General features: G+C 42.0%; 1 protein-coding gene and 1 long non-coding RNA gene across 12 annotated transcripts; both read left to right on the plus strand.

The window, feature by feature from the left end:
* Positions 1 to 1,166: 1,166 nt before the first annotated feature.
* On the plus strand, positions 1,167 to 27,021 carry LOC111958317 (phosphatidylinositol-binding clathrin assembly protein). Of its 11 annotated transcripts, XM_070437056.1 has the most exons (24): positions 1,167 to 1,719; positions 12,378 to 12,520; positions 12,817 to 12,892; positions 13,053 to 13,170; positions 13,593 to 13,686; positions 13,942 to 14,053; positions 14,280 to 14,386; positions 14,580 to 14,621; positions 16,262 to 16,347; positions 16,677 to 16,800; positions 17,019 to 17,152; positions 17,435 to 17,535; positions 17,698 to 17,853; positions 19,899 to 19,982; positions 20,338 to 20,421; positions 20,913 to 20,924; positions 21,129 to 21,233; positions 21,313 to 21,426; positions 21,649 to 21,679; positions 21,805 to 21,904; positions 22,097 to 22,159; positions 24,573 to 24,680; positions 25,000 to 25,104; positions 25,600 to 27,021. In XM_070437056.1, the coding sequence occupies exons 1-23, from the start codon at positions 1,590 to 1,592 to the stop codon at positions 25,090 to 25,092; spliced, it is 2,217 nt and encodes a 738-aa protein (XP_070293157.1). In that variant the 5' UTR covers positions 1,167 to 1,589; the 3' UTR covers positions 25,093 to 25,104; positions 25,600 to 27,021. The 11 variants fall into 11 exon arrangements, with proteins under 11 accessions (XP_070293157.1, XP_023835325.1, XP_023835339.1 ...); XM_023979557.1 differs by lacking the exon at positions 20,913 to 20,924 and having other exon boundaries at positions 20,338 to 20,433; XM_023979571.1 differs by lacking the exon at positions 20,913 to 20,924 and having other exon boundaries at positions 13,068 to 13,170; positions 20,338 to 20,433.
* On the plus strand, positions 23,798 to 24,386 carry LOC139023519 (uncharacterized). Its single transcript, XR_011474641.1, has 2 exons — positions 23,798 to 24,054; positions 24,154 to 24,386. It is a non-coding gene; the product is annotated as an uncharacterized lncRNA (long non-coding RNA).
* Positions 27,022 to 27,198: the final 177 nt, after the last annotated feature.

Here is a 27,198-nt window from a genome sequence, read left to right on the forward strand (position 1 = left end):
TTCAACACTAGCCCTTTTCTTTTAAGGTGCTGTACATTACAGCCTATGTCTCATTTTTACATTTATTTTTATTTAACCTTTATTTAACTAGGCAAGTCAGTTAAGAACAAATTCTTATTTATAATGACGGTCTACACCGGCTAAACCCGGACGATGCTGGGCCAATTGTGCACCGCCCTATGGGACTCCCAATCATGGCCAGTTGTGATACAGCCTGATACAGCCTGCCGCATGGGTCAAGGCACTTGACACACAAATGTAACTTTTTCCTTCCAGTGTTGTGATGTATAGGCCTACTCAAAGCCAGAGCCATATTAGGATAAAATATATGGCTCGGGGGGGCTACTTTGTAATTGAAAAATGATTACAAACAGTTCAAATTAATCTAATTTGAGGTTATCCAATAACTTTAGCAGTCATTTAGTTATCAAAGGGGCTCTAAACTGTTTCTATAGACGTAAACTTAATACCTAGAGTGATTCTGCTTTTTCACAGTAACTGTACAAACCTTTTTCTTTACAGCCTATTATGAACAGATGAATGGATGTTCATTGTTCAGGGTGTGATGGGGATGAAGGATGTGATCATGTTAGTTGAGAGTTTTGTGGCACTATACTTCCCCCCGGTGGTATTTGGTAGTGGTAGCACTGAATTGAACCACAGTTAAATAACTTCCAAGATGATTCCATAGGCTGCGTTCACACAGGCAGCTCAATTCTGATATTTTTTTCACTAATTGGTCTTTTGACCAATCATATCAGCTCTGATAAAGATCTGATGGGATTGGTCAAAAGACCAATTAGTGGGAAAAGATCAGAATCTTGGCTGTCTGTGTGAATGCACTTACAGAGCCTGTGTAGCCTAGGCCTAATCAACACAAACGAGTCAATAGCAGTATGCAGGGAGTGGGACTTGGACAAATGTGTTGCAAAAAATAAATAACTGTGGGCATATGCCTGTTTAGCAGTTTACCTTGAGATTTGGAAAATATTATTATATTATTGCTGAAAATTAAGGTCTAACTGCTTTGGTCTGGCATATTACAGTCCCACCAAAACCACAATCAGTTGTGGACACCTGCACAGAATAGCATTTGATGGAATATGATGTCAAATCTGATTCCAGGTCGGCATGCTCCGTGTAAACGTCATACATTCTAACCTTTCTGAGAACAGAGCAGGCCCGCCATTTCCCTGAATGCTTCTAGTCCTTTAAACCCAGTAGGAGTGGCGATACGAAGACACACAGGGATCCAGTGAGCGACAGATCGGGATGAGAGATAGGCAGAGAATGAGTCAGCCTACCAAATGTACCACCGCATCTTTATTTATGAAATCAATTTGATCAAAGGCGTTTTTCGGATCAACACTGGACTGAAATAATCAAGCTTTGAATACGTTTGAATTTTGTTGTATAATTTTTCTTCTGCCTCGTCGCCCTGTCTTTTTCTTTCAGTTTTTCCCTTTTCTTTATTTTTAAATAGGTGGTGGACTGGAGGGGTCGACCGTGGAGATTATATAATTAAAATTCATTTGGAACTTTATAGACATAGTGATTTTTCAAATTCTTTGTTGCATCAATAAACGAAGATGTCGGGGCAGAGCATTACTGACAGGATAACTGCAGCCCAGCACAGTGTAACTGGATCTGCTGTGTCGAAAACAGTATGCAAGGCCACCACACATGAAATAATGGGTCCGAAAAAGAAACATTTGGATTGTAAGTATCGAAATTATCTAGAGTTTCTGATGTGTCATTCATTAAAACCAGTCGGAGGTCTGCTTCTCGTGAGTTATGGCGATGCCGACAAGGCCTGAAGCCTGAGTGGATAGGCTAATGTTATTGCTATGTTAGCTCCTGTCAAAATGTATCAAGCATACATTTTAGCAAAACAAGAGCATACAATGAGACCGCTCGTAACATTATTTACCTGGACATTAACAGTAATATCAGATTTTGATCATTTCAGTGTAGGCCTACTCATCATCACTGTCACACATAGCTAGCTTTCTAGCCGTCTGTTAAGTGGTTTCATTCATTCTGCATAGCTTTAGGCTGCCCTCCCTGACCTAAACAGTTATCATGTAATTATCAGTCATAGTGTATCTTATCTTACAATTTATTGACAAGTTCTCCATGTACAGTACATTAACGTTTTGGCTATACAAAAATGCCCCCCAAAATATATGTTCCAGGGAGTAAATTCGGTAGACCTATTTGATCTATTTACCATAAGAAGAACAACCACATTTGAACAGCTCAGCTGTGGAAACTACCTTGTTCATTTTTCAGAGTAGAATGCTTTGTCTCATATGTAAGGTGTAGCCTACATTATCATCACTACTAGGTGTGTGTCACTGCTGGGGGCCGCACATGTACAGTGCCTTTTTGAAAGTATTCATACTTCTTGACTTATTCCACATTTTGTTGTGTGACAGCCTGAATTCTAAATTGATTAAATATCAATTTTTCCTCTCCCATCTACACATAATACCCAATATATATATTTTTTCAAATGTTTTGAAAATGAAATGCAGATATCCAATTTACATAAGTATTCACACCTCTGAGTCAATACATGTTAGAATCACCTTTTGCTGCAATTACAGCTGTGAGTCTTTCTGGGTAAGTCTCTAAGAGCTTTGCACACCTGGATTGTACAATATTTGCACATTATTTAAAAAGATCTTCAAGCTCTGTCAAGTTTGTTGTTGATCATTGCTAGACAGAGATTTACATTTCTTGCTGTAGATTTTCAAGCAGATGTAAGTCAAAACTGTAACTAGGCCAATCAGGAACATTCAATGTCGTCTTGGTAAGCAACACCAGTGTATATTTGGCCTTGTGTTTTAGGATATTTTCCTGCTGAAAGGTTAATGTTTTACCGTCAGTGTCTGTTGGAAACCAGACTGAACCAGGTTTTCCTATAGGATTTTGCCTGTGCTTAAAATAAACTCCCCAGTCCTTGCCAATGAATAGCATACCCATAACATTGTGCAGCCACCACTATGCTTGAAAATATAAAGAGTGGTACTCTTATGTTGGATTTGCCCCAAACATAACCTTTGTATTCAGGACATATCAAATAACATTTTTTGTCACATACGTGTTTAGCAGATGTTATTGCGGGTGTAGCGAAATGCTTGTAAAGTACATTTCTTTGCCACATTGTTTGGCAGTTTTACTTTAGTACAGGGGTGTCAAACTCATTCCATGGAGGGCCAAGTGTCTGCTGGTTTTTGTTTTGTCCTTTCAATTATGACAGACAACCAGGTGAGGGGAGTTTCTTACTAATTAGTGACCGTAATTCATCAATCAATTTCATATTAGGGGAAACCCTGCATTAAACTCTAACTATTTTAAAGTTGGCCTCATGGTGAAATCCCTGAGCGGTTTCCTTACACTCCGGCAACTGAGTTAGGAAGGACGCCAGTATTTTTGTAGTGACTGGGTGTATTGATACACCATCCAAAGTGTAATTTAATAACTTCATGCTCAAATGGATATTCAATGTCTTTAATTTTTTATTTATTACCTATCTACCAATAGGTGCCCTTTGCGAGGCATTGGAAAACCTCCCTGGTCTTTGTGGTTGAATCTGTTTGAAATTCACTGCTCGACTGAGGAACCTTATAAWTATCTGTATGTGTTGGGTACAGAGAGGAGGTAGTCATTCAAAAATCATGTTAAACACATATTGCACACAGTGAGTCCATGCAACTTATTATGTGACTTTTTTTTACTCTTGAACTCTAGGCTTGCCATAACAAAGGGGTTGAATACTTATTGACTCAAGACATTTCAGCTTTAGATTTTTAATTAATTTGTAAACATTTCTAAGAACATAATTACATTATGGGGTATTGTGTGTAGGCCAGTGACACAATCTCAATTTAATTAATTTTAAATCCATTTAACACAATGTTGGAAAAATCAAGGGGTGTATGTCACTTCCAACTATTGTATGGTCTGTCTCACTCACCTTGTCTCTAGTTACAAAAGTGTAGCAATTGCTCACAGGAAAGGGAAATAGAATGTGTCAGGATGCCCTTTCATTGCAATGGAGTGTTATGCATAATTGAAATTCAAATGGACTAGTAGAGTTTTATCAATAATCAATTCATGATTGTGGGTGTTTTTAAAATGTTTATTTATTTTTTATAATCAAGTGTAGTACACTCAAATCATTTTAGAATTGTTTTCTCAATATTGGTTGGTAGGCCTATCCCTTTGCAATATTTGCTCAATCAGAAAATCAGAAGTCAAGAAGCCAACTATAGTCCTAGCCAAAGCTGTGTTTGCACTTGAGGTCTGTGAATGGTTTGGCTGTCTGTGTAGCAGAGCTGCCTGGTAACTTGCTAGTGGAGTAAGAGTTATTTGGTACAGAGAGCTCTTTATAGCAGTCAGGGCCAGGCACAAGGATTTTCCTCTGGACTCCAGTAGTCTGATTTAATCAGGCTGTAATACACAATTAATTGGTATATACTTTATCACAAATTTTGAGCAGCTGAAGGACAAACCACACAGACAACTGGTGAATGTAATTGTATTCAACATTCTGGCTTGTAAGGAACATTTACAAATTTTCGCAGGCATTAGTTTCAGGCTGTATATACCAATTAATTGTAAATTACAGCCTGCTTAATCAGACGAGGCATCCATCAGACTGCTATATATATATACACTACCATTCAAAAGTTTGGGGTCACTTGTTTTTCCTTGTTTTTGAAAGAAAAGCAAAACATTTTTGTCCATTTAAAATAACATCAAATTGATCAAATACAGTGTAGATATTGTTAATGTTGTAAATGACTATTGTAGCTGAAAACGGCAGATAATTTTTTTTTTTTTTTTATCTACATAGGCGTACAGAGGGCCATTATCAGCAACCATCACTCCTGTGTTCCAATGGCACGTTGTTAGCTAATCCAAGTTTATCATTTTAAAAGGCTAATTGATTATTAGAAAACCCTTTTGCAATTATGTTAGCACATGTGAAAACTGTTGTGCTGATTTAAAGAAACAATAAAACAGTCCTTCTTTAGACTAGTTGAGTATCTAGAGCATCAGCATCAGCAACGCCGATACTGATTATTGGAGGACCAAAAAATGCCGATACCAATTAATCGCCCGATTTTATAAATAAATAAATAAAAATGTTTATTTATTTATTTGTAATAATGACAATTACAACAATACTGAATGAACACTTATTTTAACTTAATATAATACATTAATAAAATCAATTTAGCCTCAAATAAATAATGAAACAACACAAAGTGTTGGAGAAGAAAGTAAAAGTGCAATATGTGCCATGTAAGAAAGCTAACGTTTAAGTTCCTTGCTCAGAACATGGGAACATATGAAAGCTGGTGGTTCCTTTTAACATGAGTCTTTAATATTCCCAGGTAAGAAGTTTTAGGTTGTAGTTATTATAGGACTATTTCTCTCTATACCATTTGTATTTCATATACCTTTGACTATTGGATGTTCTTATAGGCACTTTAGTATTGCCAGCGTAACAGTATAGCTTCCGTCCCTCTCCTCGCTCCTACCTGGGCTCCAACCAGGAACACATCGACAACAGCCACCCTCGAAGCAGCGTTACCCATCACTCCACAAAAGCCGCAGCCCTTGCAGAGCAAGGGGAACAACTACTCCAAGTCTCAGAGCGAGTGACGTCACCGATTGAAACGCTATTAGCGCGCGCCCTGCTAACTAGCTATCCATTTCACATCGGTTACACCAGCCTAATCTCGGGAATTGATAGGCTTGAAGTCATAAACAGCGCAATGCTTGAAGCATTGCGAAGAGCTGCTGTCAAACGCACGAAAGTGCTGTTTGAATGAATGCTTACAAGCCTGCTGGTGCCTACCATCGCTCAGTCAGACTGCTCTATCAAATCACAGACTTAATTATAACATAACACACAGAAATATGAGCCTTTGGTCATTAAAATGATCGAATCCGGAAACTATCATTTCAAAAAGAAAACGTTTATTCTTTCAGTGAAATACGGAACCGTTTCGTATTTTATCTAGCGGATGGCATCCCTAAGTCTAAATATTGCTGTTACATTGTACAACCGTCAATGTTATGTCATAATTATGTACAATTCTGGCAAATTAATTACGGCCTTTGTTAGGAATAAATGCACTTTACACAGTTCGCAATGAGCCAGGCGGCCCAAACTGCTGCATATACCCTGACTGCTTGCATGGAACGCAAGAGAAATGACACAATTTCCCTAGATAAAATAAATTAATGTTAGCAGGCAATATTAACTAAATATGGAGGTTTAAAAATATATACTTGTGTATTGATTTTAAAGAAAGGCATTGATGTTTATGGGTAGGTACATTGGTGCAACGACAGTGCTTTTTTAGAGAGCATGGCGCTTGCAACGCCAGGGTTGTGGGTTCATTCCCCACGGGGGGACCAAGATAAATATGTATGAACTTTCCAATTTGTAAGTCGCTCTGGATAAGAGCGTCTGCTAAATGACGTAAATGTAAATAAACTAGTAATATCATCAACCATGTGTAGTTAACTAGTGATTATGTTAAGATTGATTATTTTTTTAGAAGATAAGTGTAATGCTAGCTAGCAACTTACCTTGGCTTCTTGCTGCCCTCACGTAACAGGTAGTCAGCCTGCCACGCAGGCTCCTCGTGGAGTGCAATGTAAGGCAGGTGGTTAGAGCGTTGGACTAATAACCGGAAGGTTGCAAAAATGAATCCCCGAGCTGACAAGGTAAAAATCTGTTCTGCCCCTGAACAAGGCAGTTAACCCACCGTTCCTAGGCCGTCATTGAAAATAAGAATTTGTTCTTAACTGACTTGCCTAGTTAAATAAAGGTGTAATTTTTTAAAGATAAATAAATAAATAAATATTATTTTTTTAAATCGGCAAATCGGTGTCCAAAAATACCGATTACCGTTTGTAATGAAAACTTGAAATCGTCCCTAATTAATCGGCCATTCCGATTTAATCGGTCGATCTCTAATCTCAAATATAAATATATTTTGATTTGTTTAACTTTTTTGTTTTTTGGGGAGGGTTACTATATGATTCCATATGTTATTTCATAGTTTTGATATCTTCACTATTCTACAATGTAGAACATAGTAAAAATAAAGAAACCCTTGAATGAGTAGGTGTGTCCAAACTTTTGACTGGTACTAATGTATATATACAGTGGGGAGAACAAGTATTTAATACACTGCCGATTTTGCAGGTTTTCCTACTTACACAGCATGTAGAGGTCTGTAATTTTTTTATCATAGGTGCACTTCAACTGTGAGAGACGGAATCTAAAACAAAAATCCAGAAAATCACATTGTATGATTTAAGTAAGGCAGACTTTCCGAAGGCACTGTATGTTAAAAAATAAATAACTTGATGTTAGTGTCAAACCTTTTTTAATCGGTGTGATCATCCTCAGAAATGCTATTCGTCACAAAGATGCAAAAGTATCAGTGAATGCAACGAAGGACCTCTCTATTGAATTCACCCTCACTTTAATACATTTAATTATATACTGAACAAAAATATGAACGCAACAGTTTTACTGAGTTATGGTTAATTTAAGGCAATCAGTCAAATGAAATAAATGTGTTAGGCCCTTTATCTATGGATTTCACATGATTGGGAAGTGGTGCAACCATGCGTGGGTCTGGGAGGGAATAGGCCCACCCACTTGGGAGCCAGGCCCACCCATTGGGGAGCGAAGCCCAGCGAATCAGAATGAGTTTTTCCTCCCAAGGTTTTATTACAGATAGAAATACTCCTCAGTTTCATCAGCTGTCTGGGTGGCTGGTCTCAGACGATCCCGCAGGTGAAGAAGCTGGATGTGGAGTTCGTGGGCTGGCGTGGTTAAACGTGGTCTGCTGTTGTGAGGCCGGTTGGACATACTGCCAAATTCTCTAAAACGACATTGAAGGCAACAGCCCTGTTTGACATTCCTGCAGTCAGCATGCCAATTTGCATGCTTCCTCAACTTAAGACATATGTGGCATTGTGTTGTGTGACAGAACTGCACATTTTAAAGTGGCCTTTTTTTTGCCCCCAGCAAAAGGTGCACCTGTGTAATGAAAATGCTTCTTAATATGCCACACCTGTCAGGTAGATGGATTATCTTGGCAATGGAGAAATGCTCACTAACAGGGATGTAAACAAATTTGTGCACTAAATTTGAGAGAAACAAGCTTTTTGTGCATATGGAAAATGTCTGGGATTTTTTTTTCGGCTCAAGAAACATGGGACCAACACTTTACATGTTGTTTTATATTTTTCTTCAGTATATGTGTTTCAATTTCATGCATGTTATATCTCTTCTGCAAGCAGGTTATGCATAATAGGTTACCATTCAAATGTCATTTTCATCGTGATTATGGGAGCATATTGCATGACACACAGGTATAATGGCGTGGAGGTTGCTGGTTCAGACCCCAACTAAAGCATGTAGTAGGCTAGCTACATACTTTATTTAATTTCCTAAATTATTTTGGGAGACATTGGTTTTTGGAACTACTGGAAATCTGTGTGAAACCAAGGTGATCACTGGTCACTTAATCTGAAAGTGTCCACTTTTAATCACTTTTTAATCCTATGGACTATCTATGCTAAAGTTGTGAATTGATTCAGCCAGCCTGTTTCACACCTGTTAGTTGAGTTTAGGTCTACAGTACTCTCCTGAGGTACAGGAGTCTTGATCTAACATTATGAGTGAAAGTTGTCCCTCCCAAGTTTCCTTGAATAATCAGCTAGCCATGCTAACTGCTGCTCTGGAAGGTTATACTGTCCTACTTACTCCTGAAAACATGAGAATATAGGCCAGAAAGCCAGGCCTGGTTATTAGACTGACTATCTGTTCATCACTCAGTCTGACTCTGAATGAGAATGGGTAAGCACAGGTTTGACTGGCATCCCCCATTCTCTACATCAGGGCTCCAACCCTGTTCCTGGAGAACTACTGTCCTGTAGGTTTTCACTCCAACCCTAATTTAGCGCACCTGATTCTAATAATTAGCTGGTTGATAGATTTAATCAGGTTAGTTACAACTGAAGTTGGAGGGTAGCTCTTCAGGAACAGGGTTGGAGAGCCCTGCTCTACATGAATTCTCTAACCATGTTTCTGGAGAGCTACCCTTCTGTAGGTTTTCGCTCCGACCCCAGTTTTGACTAACCTGGTTCAGCTTATCAACCAGCAAATTATTAGAATCAGGTGTGCAATATTACGGTTGGCTCGATGCATGAGCGCATTCAGTAGTATGACATGAGTTACTATATGCGGAGGAATGAGACTGAAATGTTTTAATGTTTTCTAAATGTGTATTATCGGAAGCAACAGAGACCAATAAGTCCAATAGACCAATTTTGACGTAGTAGTTTTCAAATCAAATGTTATTTGTCACATGTGTAGACCTTACAGGAAAATGATTACTTACAATCCCTTAACCAACAATGCAGTTAAGAAAATACCCCCCCCCCCCCCCCAAAAAAAAGTAAGCGATAAATGTAACATAATTAAAGAGCAGCAGTAAATAACAATAGCGGGGCTACTGTATATACAGGAGGTACCAGTACAGAGTCAATGTTCAGGGGCACTGGTGTCGAGGTAATTGAGATAATATGTACATGTAGGTAGAGTTATTAAAGTGACTATGCATAGATAATAACATACAGTAGAGGGGGGCGGGAAATGCAAATAGCCTGGGTAGCCATTTGATTAGGTGTTCAGGAGTCTTTTGGCTTGGGGGTAGGCTTGGCGTTCCGCTACCGCTTGCCGTGCGGTAGCAGAGAGAACAGTCTAATACTAGGGTGGCTGGAGTCTTTGACAATTTTTAGGGCCTTCCTCTGACACCGCCTGGTATAAAGGTCCTGGATGGCAGGAAGCTTGGCCCCATTGATGTACTGGGCCGTATGCACTACCCTCTGTAGTGCCTTGCGATCGGAGGCCGAGCAGTTGCCATACCAGGCAGTGACACAACTCGTCAGGATGCTCTTGATGGTGCAGCTGTAAAACTCGTTGAGGATCTGAGGACCCATGCCAAATCTTTTCAGTCTCCTGAGGGGGAATAGCTCTTGAACCATGTTAGTTTGTTGGCCCTGTCGATGAGAATGGGGGCGTGCTCGGTACTCCTTTTCCTGTAGTCCACAATCATCTGTCTTGATTACGTTGAGGGACAGGTTGTTGTCCTTGCACCACACGGTCAGGTCTCTGACCTCCCTATAGGTGGTCTCATTGTTGGTGATCAGGCCTACCACTGTTGTGTCATCAGCAAACTTAATGATGGTGTTTGGAGTTGTGCCTGGCTGTGCAGGCATGAATGAACATGGAGTACAGGAGGGGACGGAGCACGCACCCCTGAGGGGCCCCCATGTTGAGAATCAGCGTGGCGGATGTTGTTACCTACCCTTATCACCTGGGAGCGGCCCGTCAGGAAGTCCAGGATCCAGCTGCAGAGGGAGGTGTTTAGTCCCAGGGTCCTTAGCTTAGTGATGCGCTTTGAGGGCAATATGGTGTTGAATGCTGAGCTGTAGTCAATGAATAGCATTCTCACATTGGTGTTCCTTTTGTCCAAGTGTGAAAGGACAGTGTATAGTGCAATAGAGATTGCATCATCTGTGGATCTGTTGGTGCGTTATGCAAATTGGAGTGGGTCTAGGGTTTCTGGGATAATGGTGTGCTTCCCATTGTAGTCTGTAATAGTTTGTAAGCCCTGCCACGTCTGATGAGCGTCAGAACCGCTGTAGTACGATTCGATCTTGGTCCTGTACTGACGCTTTGCCTGTTTGATGGTTTGTCAGAGGGCATAGCGGGATTTCTTATAAGCTTCTGGGTTAGAGTCCCGCTCCTTGAAAACGGCACCTCTGCTCTTTAGCTCAGTGCGAATGTTGCCTGTAATCCATGGCTTTTGGTTGGGGTATGTACGTACAGTCACTGTGGGGACGACGTCCTCGATGCACTTATTGATAAAGCCATTGTCTTATGTGGTGTACTCCTCAATGCCATTGGAAGAATCCCGGAACATATTCCAGTCTGTGATAGCAAAACAGTCCTGTAGTTTAGCATCTGCTTCATCAGACCACTTTTTTATAGACCAAGTCACTGGTGCTTCCTGCTTTAATTTTAGCTTGTAAGCAGGAATCAGGAGGATAAAATTATGGTCAGATTCCCCAAATGGAGGGCGAGGGAGAGCTTTGTACGCGTCTCTGTGTGTGGAGTAAAGGTGGTCTAGAATTTTTTTCCCTCTGGTTGCAAACATGCTGATAGAAATTAGGTAAAACTGATTAAAGTTTTCCTGCATTAATGTCCCCGGCCATTAGGAGCACTGCCACTGGATGAGCGTTTTCCTGTTTGCGTATGGCAGTATACAGCTCACTGAGTGCGGTTTTAGTGCCAGCATCGGTCTGTGGTGGTATGTAGACAGCTACGAAAAATACAGATAGAAACTCTCTAGGTAGATAGTGTGGTCTACAGCTTATCATGAGATACTCTACCTCAGGCGAGCAAAACCTTGAGACTTCCTTAGATATCGTGCATCAGCTGTTGTTTACATATATGCATAGGCCCCCGCCCCGTGTCTTACCAGAGGCTGCTGTTCTATCCTGCCGATAGAGTGTGGGGAGGGGGGGGGAGAATAGCATGGTTGGTTAAGAGCTGATAAGATTGTCTTGTCTGTGTGCCCAAGAAAAGACCCAGGCCTCAAATAGAAAACTTACACAAACGGTTGAAAATCCATTTTCTTCTTAAAAAATGTTATGTTGTGAAGAGAAAATAAGCTTGAAAGGAACTTAGCCTAGTAGCTGACTTGTACTGGTTCATGGGGCTCATTAGAGTAGAGCTTTAGGCCAACTGAGGCTATAGACGAGTGGAGAGAACTGGTGGCGGAAGGAGCAACTAGTAGTTACTTAAGATATTTGACCAAAAATATATTGTTTGATTTAAAGATGGTGACATATTCATCAGGCTTTCATCTATTGAACTTCAGTAGACCCTCTTGAGGAATTGCCATGGCAAAAAACTTAAAAGAGAGAGGCAGCCTGTAGTACCGTAGCATAGTAATTAAGTGGCTTGAGTATAGTTAGGCAATTAGCAAGACCTTGAATTAAAGCTAATTGAATGAGGTTTTAGTTAAGGGGAGAGTGCCCGTGTCTCTGTTTGCACAGATTTAAAAACATTGTCTTTCATAGACTATCAACTGACTTGAACCCAAAATTCAACTCCCCCATAGGGGAAAGGCCTTGTATCCAAAGTTGTTTTAACCTCTACTGGCCACTACTGTTACTACTTGACATCAATTATCCATGGTCTTCGTAGACATCGAGCTATCGCTAACATGTCTCTCTCTGTCTGTTTGTCTCATCCTTAGACCTGATCCATTGCACCAATGAGATGAACGTGAACATTCCCCAGCTGGCTGACTCACTGTTTGAGAGGACCACCAGCACGAGCTGGGTGGTGGTGTTCAAGTCGCTCATCGCCACACACCACCTCATGGTCTACGGCAATGAGGTGAGCTGAGCTTACAATCACCACTCTCTACAGTATTGTCTATGGCTACATTCACCACTCATTACATTATTGTCTGTAATATATATTATTTATATAATAGCAATGCTATAGTGTTGAAGTTTTCAGTTCAGACATTAAGACAATCAATTGCTAACCATGGAATTTCTAGGTTTATATCATAATCAATATTTTTATAAGAATCTGGAAATTACTCTGGTGCGCCGGTCCTATTCTATTTCTGTAGATCAATGGAAATTAAGAACACGTGTTGATACCCCTCTTTTTCTTTGATACAGCGTTTTGTCCAGTACTTGGCTTCAAGGAACACATTATTCAACCTCAGCAATTTTTTGGACAAAAGTGGTTTACAAGGTAAAGTATGAGTACTTGGCTCTCAACTGCTGTTTTCAAGCTCATCCTTAACTATTAGTGACAAATACTTATAAGCTGAAACAATATAACTTATGAACGACTATAGCATGATTCTCATGTAGGTTTTCATGACAAATGTAAGATTTATATCACTTCTCAGGTCTCTCTCTCCCAGGCTACGATATGTCCACATTTATCCGGAGGTACAGTCGATATCTGAATGAGAAGGCTGTGTCATACAGACAGGTTGCCTTTGACTTCACTAAAGTAAAGCGAGGGTAAGAAATTCCCAACATATCAACAAAAGAAAGTGGTATGTTTGTTTTTGACTGACCCTCTCCTTACCTGAATGTATGTCTATGGAGTTATAAAGGCTCAAACTATTTCTTACAATAAACACTTTCCCCTTGCAGAGCTGCCCGCAGGTGTAGAAATAATTAAAATATTTATGACAGCTCAAATATTTAGTTTAGAAGAGAATAAGATTCCTGTCAGTTTAACGACAGAATGTCATTTTTTTCAAAATGTTTAACGCTTTTTATATCCCATGAAGTAATCACAGGGGTATTTCTGTAACTCTGGGAACGATTTGTTAACATGCAGTAGAAATTGACTGGCTGCGGCTATTCTCACTGATTCCCTCCCTCTCTGTCCTTTGTGCTTCTAACACCTATCTAACACTACACACACATCTCAACAGGGTGGATGGGGTGATGAGGACCATGAATACAGAGAAGCTACTGAAGACCATCCCTATCATACAAAACCAGATGGACGCCCTCCTCGACTTCAATGTGAGTCTGAGGTCAACCTCCCCAAAACTGTGCTGCTCAGGTCCTGTAATATGTACTGTAATATTAGAAGGTTCCTGGGGCTAACAGATTGTCAGGCATACTGATTACTGAATGGACAGTGCTGAAACCAGAGATGGACACATTCCTCCACACTGACCTGCTCTTTAATTGTTTGTCAGCGAAGCCAAAGTCATTATTGTGTGTTAAAAGGGCAACTTATGGCTTATGTGAAACTGAATGATGTGTCTCCTTCAGGTTAATGCCAATGAGCTCACAAACGGAGTGATCAATGCAGGGTTCATGCTCCTCTTCAAAGATTCCATTAGGCTTTTTGCTGCATATAACGAAGGCATCATCAACCTGCTGGGTAAAACCTCAACTCCAACTGTATTTTCTTCGCTAGTTTCTGATCAATACTCTTTTAAAATGTTTAGTCTGGAGATGCTTTGTAGATCATTGTACTGTAGATCTTTTGATATGTACAGTACTACATTTTACTAATGGAGACTGGATTCTCTACAGCATTTATCCCTAGTGTGTCTACAGACTTTCAGAGTTGATGCCTGCTGTTTTTTATTTTTATTTTACCACAGAGAAGTACTTTGACATGAAGAAAACCCAGTGTAAAGAGGGCCTGGATATCTACAAGAAGTTCCTGACCCGAATGACCCGAATCTCAGAGTTCCTTAAAGTGGCAGAGGTGATTTCTTCTTCACCTGCTTTGAGTTTGATGCTATTCATTCATTCATTCAATACCATTAATTGAAGGGAACATCCTCAGATATATTTCAATTTTTGTGAGAAAATTGTGGTGGCAGAAATTAGGTAGTGGTAGAAAATAAGTTTTAATTTAGAGGCACCACTATAAGTTTGCACATATTCTCGTTTGACAGCAGGTGGGGATTGATCGAGGAGACATTCCAGACCTTTCCCAGGTAAGGACTTACACTCAACTCCCTGAATGAGCCTTGCAATATGAGGGATTTACTGGTAAAACGTATTAGACACACTCTGAACAAAAAGCCTACACACCAAACTTACTCTATCCATTTGTCTCTACAGTTGGATTACTACTCTGTCTCCATCTCTCTCTCGCTCTCAGTTTCTCTCCCTTATTTCTCGCTGTCACTTCCTATTTTCTTCTCTCATTCTGTATTCTCTTTGTATGTGTCTCTCTCAGTATTAACTCCTCTTATTTAATCAGCTCTGTTGCCCCACCGCACTATATTTACTCCACCCTGCACAACTGTCTCCCAGAGATAAGGCACTGCTCAGTGCATGAAGTCCTCCAGTGCATGTTGCCAATTGTTGCCTTATTTTTCTTCTCATTTTTCTTCTTCTTGATTAGCCTCTATCTACAGTAAATAAAGGTGTTAAGCTGTTAAGAGTCCAAACTGACTGTGTATCTTACAGTACTTCTGATTTCACACTGTACAGCAAATTGAATAGATGGCCCCCCACACCTGTTGCGCTACAGTCAGTCTTTGCAGTGGCACTGGTTATATTACAGTATTTCCAAGAAAAATCCCTCCTCGACCAAGGATCATACTTTTCCTTGAAAGTACAAGTGCACTAATTGTGTGTTATGTCCCCTAATACATTTTTTATGAGGCACCTGTAACAGTGTTATACCCTTCAAATACATTATAGTTATTTATCTCTGACCATCACCACCTTTATATTCTGTATTTCCCCTTATCTTTCCACCTTTAGTTCACAGTTTGTGTAAGTATTCTCATCTCACTCTTCTTCTGTGTCTGTGACTTGCTTTGGTGTTGTCTTTGCATGCCTCTACTCTAACTCTGTGTCTGATTGACATTGTGTACAATTTGCCTCACTCCTATAAAACACAAAGGTCTCTTTGTCACATTAAATGTACATAGCCCATCCAACATGGCTGCCCAGGTGTGCTTAGGCATTGCAAATTCAACACCACATACTGTATGATGTTGAAAGTGCTGTGGTGTGTCATCCACATACATTTCAATATCACTCATCCAATGGAGCTTTTAGCTGAAACGCATACAACCATTGACTGGTGGTGGGCTACCCACAGTCCTTTGTGTTTCTGCTTGTCCATCAATGTATTTCTGTAGTGTCTCGGGTTAGTGTTTGTCCCTTAGTGAGGAGCTAAACACTTCCCAGTGAAGTATTTTGTCCTATATTTATATTGTATTTATTAGTATTTTTTAATCCCAGGTCCCCGTCCCCGCAGGAGGCCTTTTGCCTTTTGGTAGGCTGTAATTGTAAATAAGAATTTGTTCTTAACTGACTTGCCTTGTTAAATAAAGGTTAAATAAAATGTAAAAAGTGCTAGAATCCAGTAACTAAGGTATAGTGGTATATGGGACAGTATAGTTAGGGACCTGAGTTTTTCTCACCACGTAACATGACCAGCTGAATGTTTTCTGAAAAGTTGTCAGGAAACACTCAAGTCATATAGCTAGTGTATGTACAGTACATTAGATGAACTAGGTTGCCCACCACTGCCTTAGATGGTTGTGTTGATATAGTACAGTGTAGCTGCATGTTTCCAACCCTGGCCTTTACTAACTGCTGTTCTCCATTACAACAGGCTCCCAGTAGCCTTCTGGAAGCTCTGGAGCAGCACCTGGCCTCACTAGAGGGGAAGAAAGTCAAAGACTCCACCGCTGCCAGCAGGTATGTACAGGATGGGCTACATCCCAAATGGCACCGTATTCCCTACATAGTGCACTACATTTGAACAGACCTTGGTCAAAAGTAGTGCATAGGAAACAGGGTGCCATTTGGGACGTATCCTATGTCTCACACTGGAGTGTCTTTGGCACTGAGTCCACTATTCCCCCTGCAGGTAGCCTAGAAGCGGCTGCCGCTATAATAACTGATTTGCTTTGTGCACAAGCTGTTAAGCCAAGATTGCTTTAATTATTATTCATGGTAATGGTTATTGATGTTTTCAGCCAGGGTTGCTGTAGTATTCTGCCTAAAGGTGCTTACTGTTGTTTCAGGGCCAGTACTCTATCCAACGCAGTGTCCTCGCTGGCCAGTACAGGGATGTCTTTTACTAAAGTAGACGAGCGGGAGAAGCAGGCTGCTCTGGAGGAGGAACAGGCTCGTCTCAAAGCACTGAAGGTACAGCCGTCATGACGCGTGGATCACAACACCAAAATGATTAGAATGGACATGGTTTCATGTTGCCTGTCCCATCTACATGTGAAGGACAGTGATATGTTGCAGTATGCAGGCAATGATTTGAACAATTCAAAGCCTTGTTTGGTGGATCCAGTATGGCCCACATGCATAACTACAATCATCGCCTACTGTATTTGACTTGGACTCTTTCCACCCAGGAACAGAGGCTGAAGGAGCTCTCGAAGAGGCCTTCCTTTGCCACCACAGACYCGTCTCCTGTCTCCACCACCGGGGTCACTATCAGCACAGCCCCAGCCATCGACCTTTTCTCCACACCCAGCTGCTCCAATGGGTAAATGTTCACCTACGACCTGTGAAGCTTACCCACTCATGTGGTTGACCAGAGAGGTCAGCGTGGATTATGTATAAATTGCTGCTAACCACTGATACAGGGTCAGATATTTCTTTATTTTCCTAGTGGTTAAGGTTAGGATTTAGAGTGCTCTGATTCTAGATCTGTGGTTAGGGGGAACCTCTACCTCAATACTTCTGTGTGTATCTGGTAATGCTTATGTTTAGCTACATGTCCCAGTGTGGATTCAGGTATCCCATTACTGCTGTCTTCTCTCCTCAGTGCTCTGAAGATGGAGAGTGACCTGTTTGACATTCAGCAGACGTTTAACCCTTCAATGCAGGCCAGTTCTACAGGGCTTCCTGTGGCCACAGCATGGGCAGGTAGGAGAAACAGCCACCACCACAGGACCACTCTATTGTCTACTATCTTCTACCATGTTCTGTTCTGCGTGCTCTCCCTCTCTTCCTGTTTTGTCTGACTCTGATGTCCTCCTGTTCTTCTCTTCTGTATCTCGTCTTTCTTTCTCTCCTCTGCCTGCCTAGATCCTTTCACCTCTGCTGAAGCTGGAGATGACTCCATGCCAAACCTTAACCCTTTCCTGTCAAAAGTCGTTGTCGATGCAGCCGCTCACTTACCTGTCGTGTCCTCCGACGGTGTTAGCTATTCCTCTAGGACGTCTGGTCATGAAATGTTTAGTGGTAAAGATGCTCTTTGTTCCTCCTGAAATATCCTTCCTGTGTCTGTGGGAGTTTGAAGGAAGTCTCTCATAACTGTTACTTCTGTCTACATGTACAGTGCATTGGGAAAGTATTCAGACCCCTTGACTTTTTCCACATTTTGTTACGTTACATCCTTATTCTACAATGGATTAAATTGTTCACCCCATCAATCTGCACACAATACCCCATAATGAGAAAGCAAAAACAGGTTTTTAGATTTTTTTGCAAATGTATAATAATTTTTTTTAAACTCACATTTTACATAAGTATTCAGACCCTTTACTCAGTACTTTGTTGAAGCACCTTTGGCAGCAATTACAGCCTCGAGTCTTCTTGGGTGTGACACTTGGCACACCTGTATTTGGGGAGTTTCTCCCATTCTTCTCTGCAGATCCTCTCAAGCTCTGTCTGGTTGGATGGGGAGCATCGCTGCACAGCTATTTTCAGGTATCTCCAGAGATGTTTGATCGGGTCCGGGCTCAGGCTGGGCCAATCAAGGACATTTAGAAACTTTTCCCGAAGCCACTCCTGTGTTGTCTTGGCTGTGTGCTTAGGGTCGTTGTCCTGTTGGAAGGTGAATCTTCGCTCAATTCTGAGGTCATGAGCACTCTGGAAAAGGTTTTTATCAAGGATCTCTCTGTACTTTACTCCGTTCAGCTTTCCCTCAATCCTGACTAGTCTCCCAGTCCCTGCCACTGAAAAACATCCCCACAGCATGATGCTGCCACCACCATGCTTCACCATAGGGATGGTGACAGGTTTCCTCCAGACGTGAAGCTTGGCATTCAGGCCAAAGAGTTCAATCTTGGTCCTTTAGGAGCCTTTTGGTAAACTCCAAGCAGGCTGTTGTGTGCCTTTTTTACTGAGGAGTGGCTTCTCTGGCCACTCTACCATAAAAGCCTGATTGGTGGAGTGTTGTAGAGACGGTTGAACTTCTGGAATGTTCTCCCATCTCCACAGAAGAACTCAGATTGACCATTAGGTTCTTGGTCACCTCCCTGACCAAGGCCCTTCTCCCCTGAATGCTCAGTTGGCCAGGCGGCCAGCTCTGGGAAGAGTCTTGGTGGTTCCAAACTTCTTCCATTTTTAAGAATGATGGAGGCCACTGTGTTCTTGGGGATCTTCAATGCTGCAGAAATGTTTTGGTACCCTTCCCCAGATCTGTGCCTCGACACAATCCCGTCTCGGAGCTCTATGGACAATTCCTTCGACCTCATGGCTTGGTTTTTGCTCTGACATGCACTGTGACCTTATATAGACAGGTATGTGCCATTCCAAATCATGTCCAATCAATTGAATTTACCACAGGTGGACTCCAAGTTGCAGAAACATCTCAAGGATGATCAATGGAAACAGGATGCACCTGAGCTTAATTTCGAGTGTCATAGCAAAGAGTCTGAATACTTTTGTAAATAAGGTATTTCGGTGTTTTAATACGTTTGCTGAAATTTCTAAAACCTGTTGTCATTATGTGGTATTGTGTATAGATTGACGAGGAAAAATTGTATTTAATCAATTTTAGAATAAGGCTGTAACGTAACAAAATGTGAACGTCAAGGGATCTGAATACTTTCTGAATGCACTGTAAATGATCTCATGGCTGTCTAAAGTTAAGTGTTTGTTGTGTACCTCGAAATGCAAAGCCTCCACTTGCCATATTTGTATTGTAGCACAGTCCTATAATGGAAGCTAAGGTTTGAACCACAAGCTAACACTGTGACGGTGGAGTTAATGGTTATGTTCTTTTGATAGGCTCCCATGCCAGTTCAGTCTAATATGAGGCTTTATCACACATTTTAGTGTCTAGTAAACCCATGTCCAAGATTATTCTGAATAAGTGGTTATGTTCAAATTATGGTCTTCCTGCTGCTGATATATATTGTTTCATAATGTATTCAAATAGGCCATTGCTTCTAGATTCTGATATTACAAACCAATAATTTGATTATTTTCTCTTGTAGTATCCTCTTAGCAGTTTAAGTTTAAATCTGTTTCCCTTACTAATATTATTTTTGATTCTCTAGATCGTTATAATCCCTTTACTGACACAAACTCGTCCGTTTCAACCAATTACAAACGCACAGTGCGGATAGAACACTCCATCTCAGGTACTACGATGGCTCACCATCCCAGCCTATGTTTCCTGAGCCCATAGGCAAACATAGACCCCTCAACCCATGTAATGTGTTTAGTGGCCCCATAATAACCCTATGGTTAGGGTAGTCTGGTGATTTAGATGACTTTAGTGTCAATAGGATATTTTTATATCAATAGGATATTTTTATATCCTTGTACTCTGCAGTTCCTGTTTTGATTTTGTTAGTGTCCCTAATTCTAACAAAAAAGTAAAACTGTCTCCTTTTTGTCTGTACTGTCACTTTGCCTTGCTTGCCTTTCTTGCCGTGCCTTGAAATGCCTTCCATTGCTCTCTTCTTCTTCCTGCTCATCCTTTGGCGTTGTCAGACTCCTTCTGTGGTGGTCCAGTGGCCATGGCCCAGCACCTTCCACACCAGGCTCCCTACCCCACTGAGCCCTCTGCTGTAGCAGGTCAATTCAGAGGTAGAGTACTAGAGAAGCTGTAGCTCTACTGTAGCAGGTCTATTCAGAGGTAGAGTACTTGAGAAGCTGTAGCTCTACTGTAGCAGGNATTCAGAGGTAGAGTACTAGAGAAGCTGTAGCTCTACTGTAGCAGGTCTATTCAGAGGTAGAGTACTTGAGAAGCTGTAGCTCTACTGTAGCAGGTCTATTCAGAGGTAGAGTACTAGAGAAGCTGTAGCTCTACTGTAGCAGGTCTATTCAGAGGTAGAGTACTAGAGAAGCTGTAGCTCTACTGTAGCAGGTCTATTCAGAGGTAGAGTACTAGAGAAGCTGTAGCTCTACTGTAGCAGGTCTATTCAGAGGTAGAGTACTAGAGAAGCTGTAGCTCTACTGTAGCAGGTCTATTCAGAGGTAGAGTACTAGAGAAGCTGTAGCTCTACTGTAGCAGGTCTATTCAGAGGTAGAGTACTAGAGAAGCTGTAAGGATTCTACTGTAGCAGGTCTATTCAGAGGTAGAGTACTAGAGAAGCTGTAGCTCTACTGTAGCAGGTCTATTCAGAGGTAGAGTAGTTCTACTAGCCATTTAGAAGGAGACCACCATTTTCTGTCAGGTGACTTTCTGTAACTATTTAGCAGCTGTGACACCAATGGAATAATACTTCTCCATCATTGCACCTGCTGTGTTCTGAGCAGCCTCCCCTCTGACCTCTTTACAGGGTACTCCACAGCAACACAGGCCCCTCCCCCAGGAGCACTCCAAGTGGACTTCGAGTCAGTCTTTGGAGCCAAAGCTTCCGGTGCTAATAACATGGAATCTGATGGTGAGGTGTTGACTATTATACTGTTTGATACACATGGTGTTTCACATCCAACCAATGTACATCTCTCTGTCCTCCTTAGACATCCTGAAACCCACCATGGTTGGCTCCAATCAGGCCCTGTGCTCAATCAATCAGCTGTCAGACAAACTGGTAGGAGATGACCTGGACTCCTCCCTGGCCAACCTGGTGGGAAGTAGGTGTCACAACGTCATGCTAGGATATTTCATTCAGGTTAAATGCCCAGAACAGAAAACGATGAATTTAAGAGAGATCAACACCCATCTTTGCCTGAGTGAATCATGGTGTCTATTTATATTTTATTTTATATACTCCTAGGTTAGACCGCACAGCTATAGCAGCAGAATTAACTGTTTCTGGATGTGTATATCACATTTATATTACTATCCTCTTATAGATCTCGGGATTGGAAATGGCACAACGAAAAAGTAAGTGAGCTGTTCATGCTGTTCAGTCTCTTCAACGTGCTGTGGTCAGTGCTAGATGAAGAACTGTTCTGTATAGCCAGCAGCAGTTAGGAGCCAGTGCTAATATTAGCTGTCTTAATCTACAGTGACATCCACTGGAGCCAGCCTGGGGAGAAGAGGCTGACTGGCGGTAGCAACTGGCAGCCCAAAGCAGCCCCAAACACCACCTGGAACCCCGTCTCCATGGTAATACACACTACACTGGCCTCTTAAGTACTGGTGCTCTTATCTGCCTGTGATGAGTGTTTTAGCTAATGTATCACTCGAGTGTTGGTTTCAAACAAACAATGTTAAGAAGTTCTTGACTTGACATTGGTCTGCTGTATTCTCTGTGGGAGAAGATGTTGCGTCATCATTTGTGTGTTTGTATCTCCACAGACCCCCCCAGTCATGGCCTACCCTGCAACAACACCCACAGGCATGATGGGAGGATATGGCATGGTCAGTATCTGTCAGCTGGATGTCTGGCTCCATTACCCCTAAGGGACGTAGCCATACATTAGCTAGCACTAAGGGACGTAGCCATGCATTAGCTAGCACTAAGGGAACGTACCATCATTAGCTTGGCACTAAGGACGTAGCCATGCACATTAGCTAGCCATCTAAGGACGTAGCGCATGCATTAGCTAGCAGCTAAAGGGACGTAAGCCATGCATTAGCTAGCACTAAGGACGAGCCAGCATTAGCGAGCACTAAGGACGATAGCCATGCAGTAGCTGCACTAAGGGAGTAGCCAGCATACTAGCACTAAGGACAAGCCAGCATTAGCTAGCACTAAGGACGTAGCCGATTGCATTAGCTAGCACTAAGGACCTTAGCCATGCATTAGCAGCACTAAGGACGTAGCCATGCATTAGCTAGCACTAAGGACGAAGCCACATTAGTAGCATAAGGAACGTAGCCATGCATAGCTAGCACTAAGGGACGTAGCCATGCATTAGCTGCACTAAGGGACGTAGCCATGCATTAGCTAGCACTAAGGACGACCATGCATAGCTACACTAAGGGACTAAGCCATGCATTAGCTAGCACTAAGGGACGTAGCCATGCATTAGCTAGCACTAAGGACGTAGCCATGCATTAGCTAGCACAAGGACGTACCATGCATTAGCTAGCACTAAGGAACTAGCCATGCATTAGCTAGCACTAAGGACGTGCCATGCATTAGCTAGCACCTAGACGTAGCCATGCATTAGCTGCACTGAGGACGTACCATGCATTAGCTAGCACGAAGGGACGTAGCCATGCAATTAGCCTAGCACGGAGACGTAGACATGCATTAGCTGGCACTGGGACGTAGCCATGCATTAGCTGGCACTGAGGGACGTAGCCTTGCATTAGGGGCACTGAGGGACGTAGCCATGCATTAGCTGGCACTTGAGGGACTTAGCCATGCATTATGGCTGAGGGACTTAGCAGTGCATTAGCTGCACTGAGGACTAGCCATGCATTAGCTGGCACTAGACTGCAGGCATTATGATGAGGACTTAGCATGCATTAGCTGGCCACTGTAGGGACTTAGCCATGCATTAGCTGGCACTGAGGACTTAGCCATGCATTAGCTGGCACTGAGGGACTTAGCATGCATTAGCTGGCACTGAGGGACTTAGCCATGCATTAGCTGGCACTGAGGGACTTAGCCATGCAATTAGCTGGCACTGAGACTTAGCCATGCATTAGCTGGCACTGAGGGACTTAAGCCATTGCATTAGCTGGCACTGAGGACTTAGCATGCAATTAGCTGGCACTGCGATTAGCCATGCATTAGCTGGCACTGAGGGACTTAGCCATGCATTAGCTGCACTGAGGGACTTAGCCATGCATTAGCTGGCACTGAGGGACTAGCCATGCATAGCTGCACTGAGACTAGCCATGCATAGCTGGCACTGAGGGACGTAGCCATGCATTAGCTGCACTGAGGACGTACCATGCATAGTACTAGGACTAGCACATACTGCACGGGACGTAGCCATGCATTAGCTACACTAATGGCGTAGCCATGCATTAGCTAGCACTGAGGACTAGCCATGCATTAGCTTATTGCTCCTCTGCTGGTCTCCTCCCCCCCCCCCCCACACACACACATACGACATACAGACAGTCATGTCATTTAAAAAAAAACTCAAACACACCTCTTGATGCACTTGATTTTATTGTCATGCACTTGATTTTATGTAGGCCTACTTTTAATGTGAGATGTCCTTAAGTATTTGTAAAAGGTGTCCGCTAAATAACATGTTATTATTATTTACGGAGGGAATAGGCGGAAAGTATAGCTAGCCCTGAGAAGTAATAGCCATACAGCAGAGATGGCACTGAGAGGTAATAGCCATACAGTAGAGATGGCACTGACAAGGTAATAGCCATACAGCAGAGATAGCCCTGAGAGTAATAGCCATACAGCAGAATAGCACTGAGAGGTAATAGCCATACAGTAAGAGATGGCACTGACAGGTAATAGCCATACAGCAGAGATAGCCCTGAGAGGTAATAGCCATACAGCAGAGATAGCACTGACCGGTAATACCACTACAGCAGAGATAGCACTGAGAGGTAAATAGCCATACAGCAGAGATAGCACTGACCGGTAATAGCCATACAGCAGAGATAGCACTGAGAGGTAATAGCCATACAGTAGAGATGGCACTGACAGGTAATAGCCATACAGCAGAGATAGCCCTGAGAGGTAATAGCCATACAGCAGAGATAGCACTGACCGTGTAATAGCCATACAGCAGAGATAGACTGAGAGGATAATAGCGAATAGTAAAACAGAATAAAGGCTTACAGCTCTTATGCAATCTACTGTAGCGTGTCTCTTATGCTTGATGCTTCTCTATGCTATTGTCTTTAGCCACCCCAACAGCTTGGCTCTATGGGTATGATGAACCAACCCAACATGATGTACAACCAGCCCGTCATGAGGCCGCCCAACCCCTTCAGCTCTGTATCCAGCGCCCAGGTGTGTGTTTGTATAATAATCAGTTGTGTGTGTGTGTACCATGCACGTGAGTTCAGTGTCCAGGTGTATTCAGTGCTGTTACATTAGCTGTGTGTGTGTGTGTGTACTATCCCCTGTGATAACAACAGTGTTCTAGTTTACTCTTACCTCTCAGGAGGAGAGGGACAAAATCTGTCTGTCATCCCTTTCCTCAAGAGTCCGCAATTTTACCCCCCTTGGTGTAACCTGTCTTTCACTTGATCTGATCCCTCCCTCTCACGCACACTCTCGCTCTCTCTGACCTCTCCTCTCCATGTGTTTCTCCCTCTCCCTGTAATAGCCCTCTGCAGCCTCTAGTCCTTCCAGCCAGAGTCCTCTCAGAGCCCCTGGACAGGACCCATTTGCACAGCTCTCTCTCAAGGATTTCTTGTAGAGCGTCTCTTAGGTACAGCATGCTCTGTGCTTGCGGATGTACATGCATGCACAGCGCGGCTTTACACTCATGCTTCTCTTTTTTTTCTCTTCATTACTCTTCCTTCATTTGAAAACTCACTGCTTCTTCCATCTGATCAACCACTGCTGTTTATTTCCTCTGGCTATATCTCTTGCACTTTATATGGGCCTGATTTAATTGGTTTGTGTCTTGCTCGCTTAAACAATCAGCAGATGCATTTCAGCATTTTTTACTTTGTTTTACACTTTCCACAGACACGGTAGCCATTACGTCTTTGCTGATATGCGTTTTCCCCCCATGCCATGACTTCAGATATAGTATTGTAGTTTTCAGCCAATAGGTTGCCATTGTGACAGTTGCTTTTGCTCTGAGGACATTGTGATGCCTTTTCATTGCATTTATTCAGTTTACCATTTCAGCACCACCATGAGTGAGCTGGTAAAACTCTGGTCTAATCAATCCTTGTATGATGATTTCCACCCACAGATGCAGTTCATGTAATACGAAGTGTCTCTCAGAAGATGAAGCACTTAGCAGCAAAGCTTTGTCCTCGTTGCCAGTCTAACTCTTCACAGAAATGTTCACCCCCTCCCCCCAAATACAGACATGTCAAGAACACAACGAACAGTGCAACGACTGGAGGAAAACCATGGAAACCATGTCCAAATGACGCTGGGAAGAAGAGAATTCACCACCCATTATTCTGTCATTTGTCCAAGACCTCAAGTGATGCTGCTGWAAAAAAAAATGAAATAAACCTATAGGGATTCCACCGCCATTTTATAATCTGTAAAGATAGCTATGGGTGCTGAGAGACTTTGATATCTAATGTACTTGGAAATACTACTGTGGTTGGATATAACAGCTTGGTGTTCTAATCGAGGGGGAGGGGGGACATGAAGAAAGAGGAATCCTTCACTCTCTTGATCCGATCATCAGTCATCCATTTCCTAGTTATTTAACTGTCACTGAGTAGTGATGCTAATGACGTTTACACCTGTTTTAGTTTGTCTTTTTTACTGTGTTTACAGTAGACATTCCTTGTGTGTTTTATTTATTTATTATTTGGTTTTAAGACTGGGGGGAAAATCTATAGTACATTGAACACCTGTGGGAGTGCTTCAGCATTAAACATGGATGTTGGATTGTTTCATTGGAGAGGTAAAGAAAATAGATATTATATAAAATACACATATAAATGCAATGATAGAGCACTAAATGTTCTCCAAGTTTTGTGTTAAGAACAATTCTTACTAGCTCAAATCTCGTGATTTCCCCTGTACAAGCGGAGTAGGGGGTTCCGGTATGAGTCAGTAATCTATATAGTCAATTCTGTGCCTAGAGTTTTTTGCAATGGAACAACTTTTCTGTCTTTTTGAAAAACACTTCATCCACGTTTCTGAAGCATCACACTGGGGTGGGATCCATTTTGCTTTAAGCTTGGCATGCCATCGACTCACTGACCATTTAAATGGCTGCCTTTACTCTGAATGTGAAAGAATTGCTTTTATATTGCACGCATCTTTACACGCTACCCGCAACAGCTCCTCAGCTCTGACTCCCTGGGAGCCAGACGAGAGGAGAGTGTGTCTGGGTGTTGCAGATACGAAACAAGGGTTACAGTTTTGATGTAAATTAGTTGTATAAAGATCCAGTGGAACAGGGTGAGAGAGGGGCACTGTTGATCGGTGCTCTGTGTATATAAAACTGACTGTTCAACGGAGAGGGAAGTGAAAGATGTATGAAATATGAAAGCAATTCAATCAAAATTTAACTCTACCTAAGTTTGATTCAGGATATTTTCTGCATTTGTCCTGCGCAGATTATATTTTGTTTATGTAATTAGAACGTGTAGCAGACATTAACTTGAGTTTTTTTCTTTTTCAAATAAAGAGCAGCTTCCACAAAGTGATGTTCTTAAACATTTTATTCAAATGTGTTGGTGAATATTGCAACAGTGATGGCATCTTTGGCACTATGGTTAGTATATATGTGGATTCTCTTAGCTTTTGGATGACTTTTTGCCTTTCTCCTGTATTTTAATATTTTATGTCCTCCGCTTCCTTTGTAGGAGATTTCATGGAG

The sequence above is a fragment of the Salvelinus sp. IW2-2015 genome, linkage group LG4p, assembly GCF_002910315.2.
Source record: "Salvelinus sp. IW2-2015 linkage group LG4p, ASM291031v2, whole genome shotgun sequence".
Taxonomy (NCBI): domain Eukaryota; kingdom Metazoa; phylum Chordata; class Actinopteri; order Salmoniformes; family Salmonidae; genus Salvelinus; species Salvelinus sp. IW2-2015.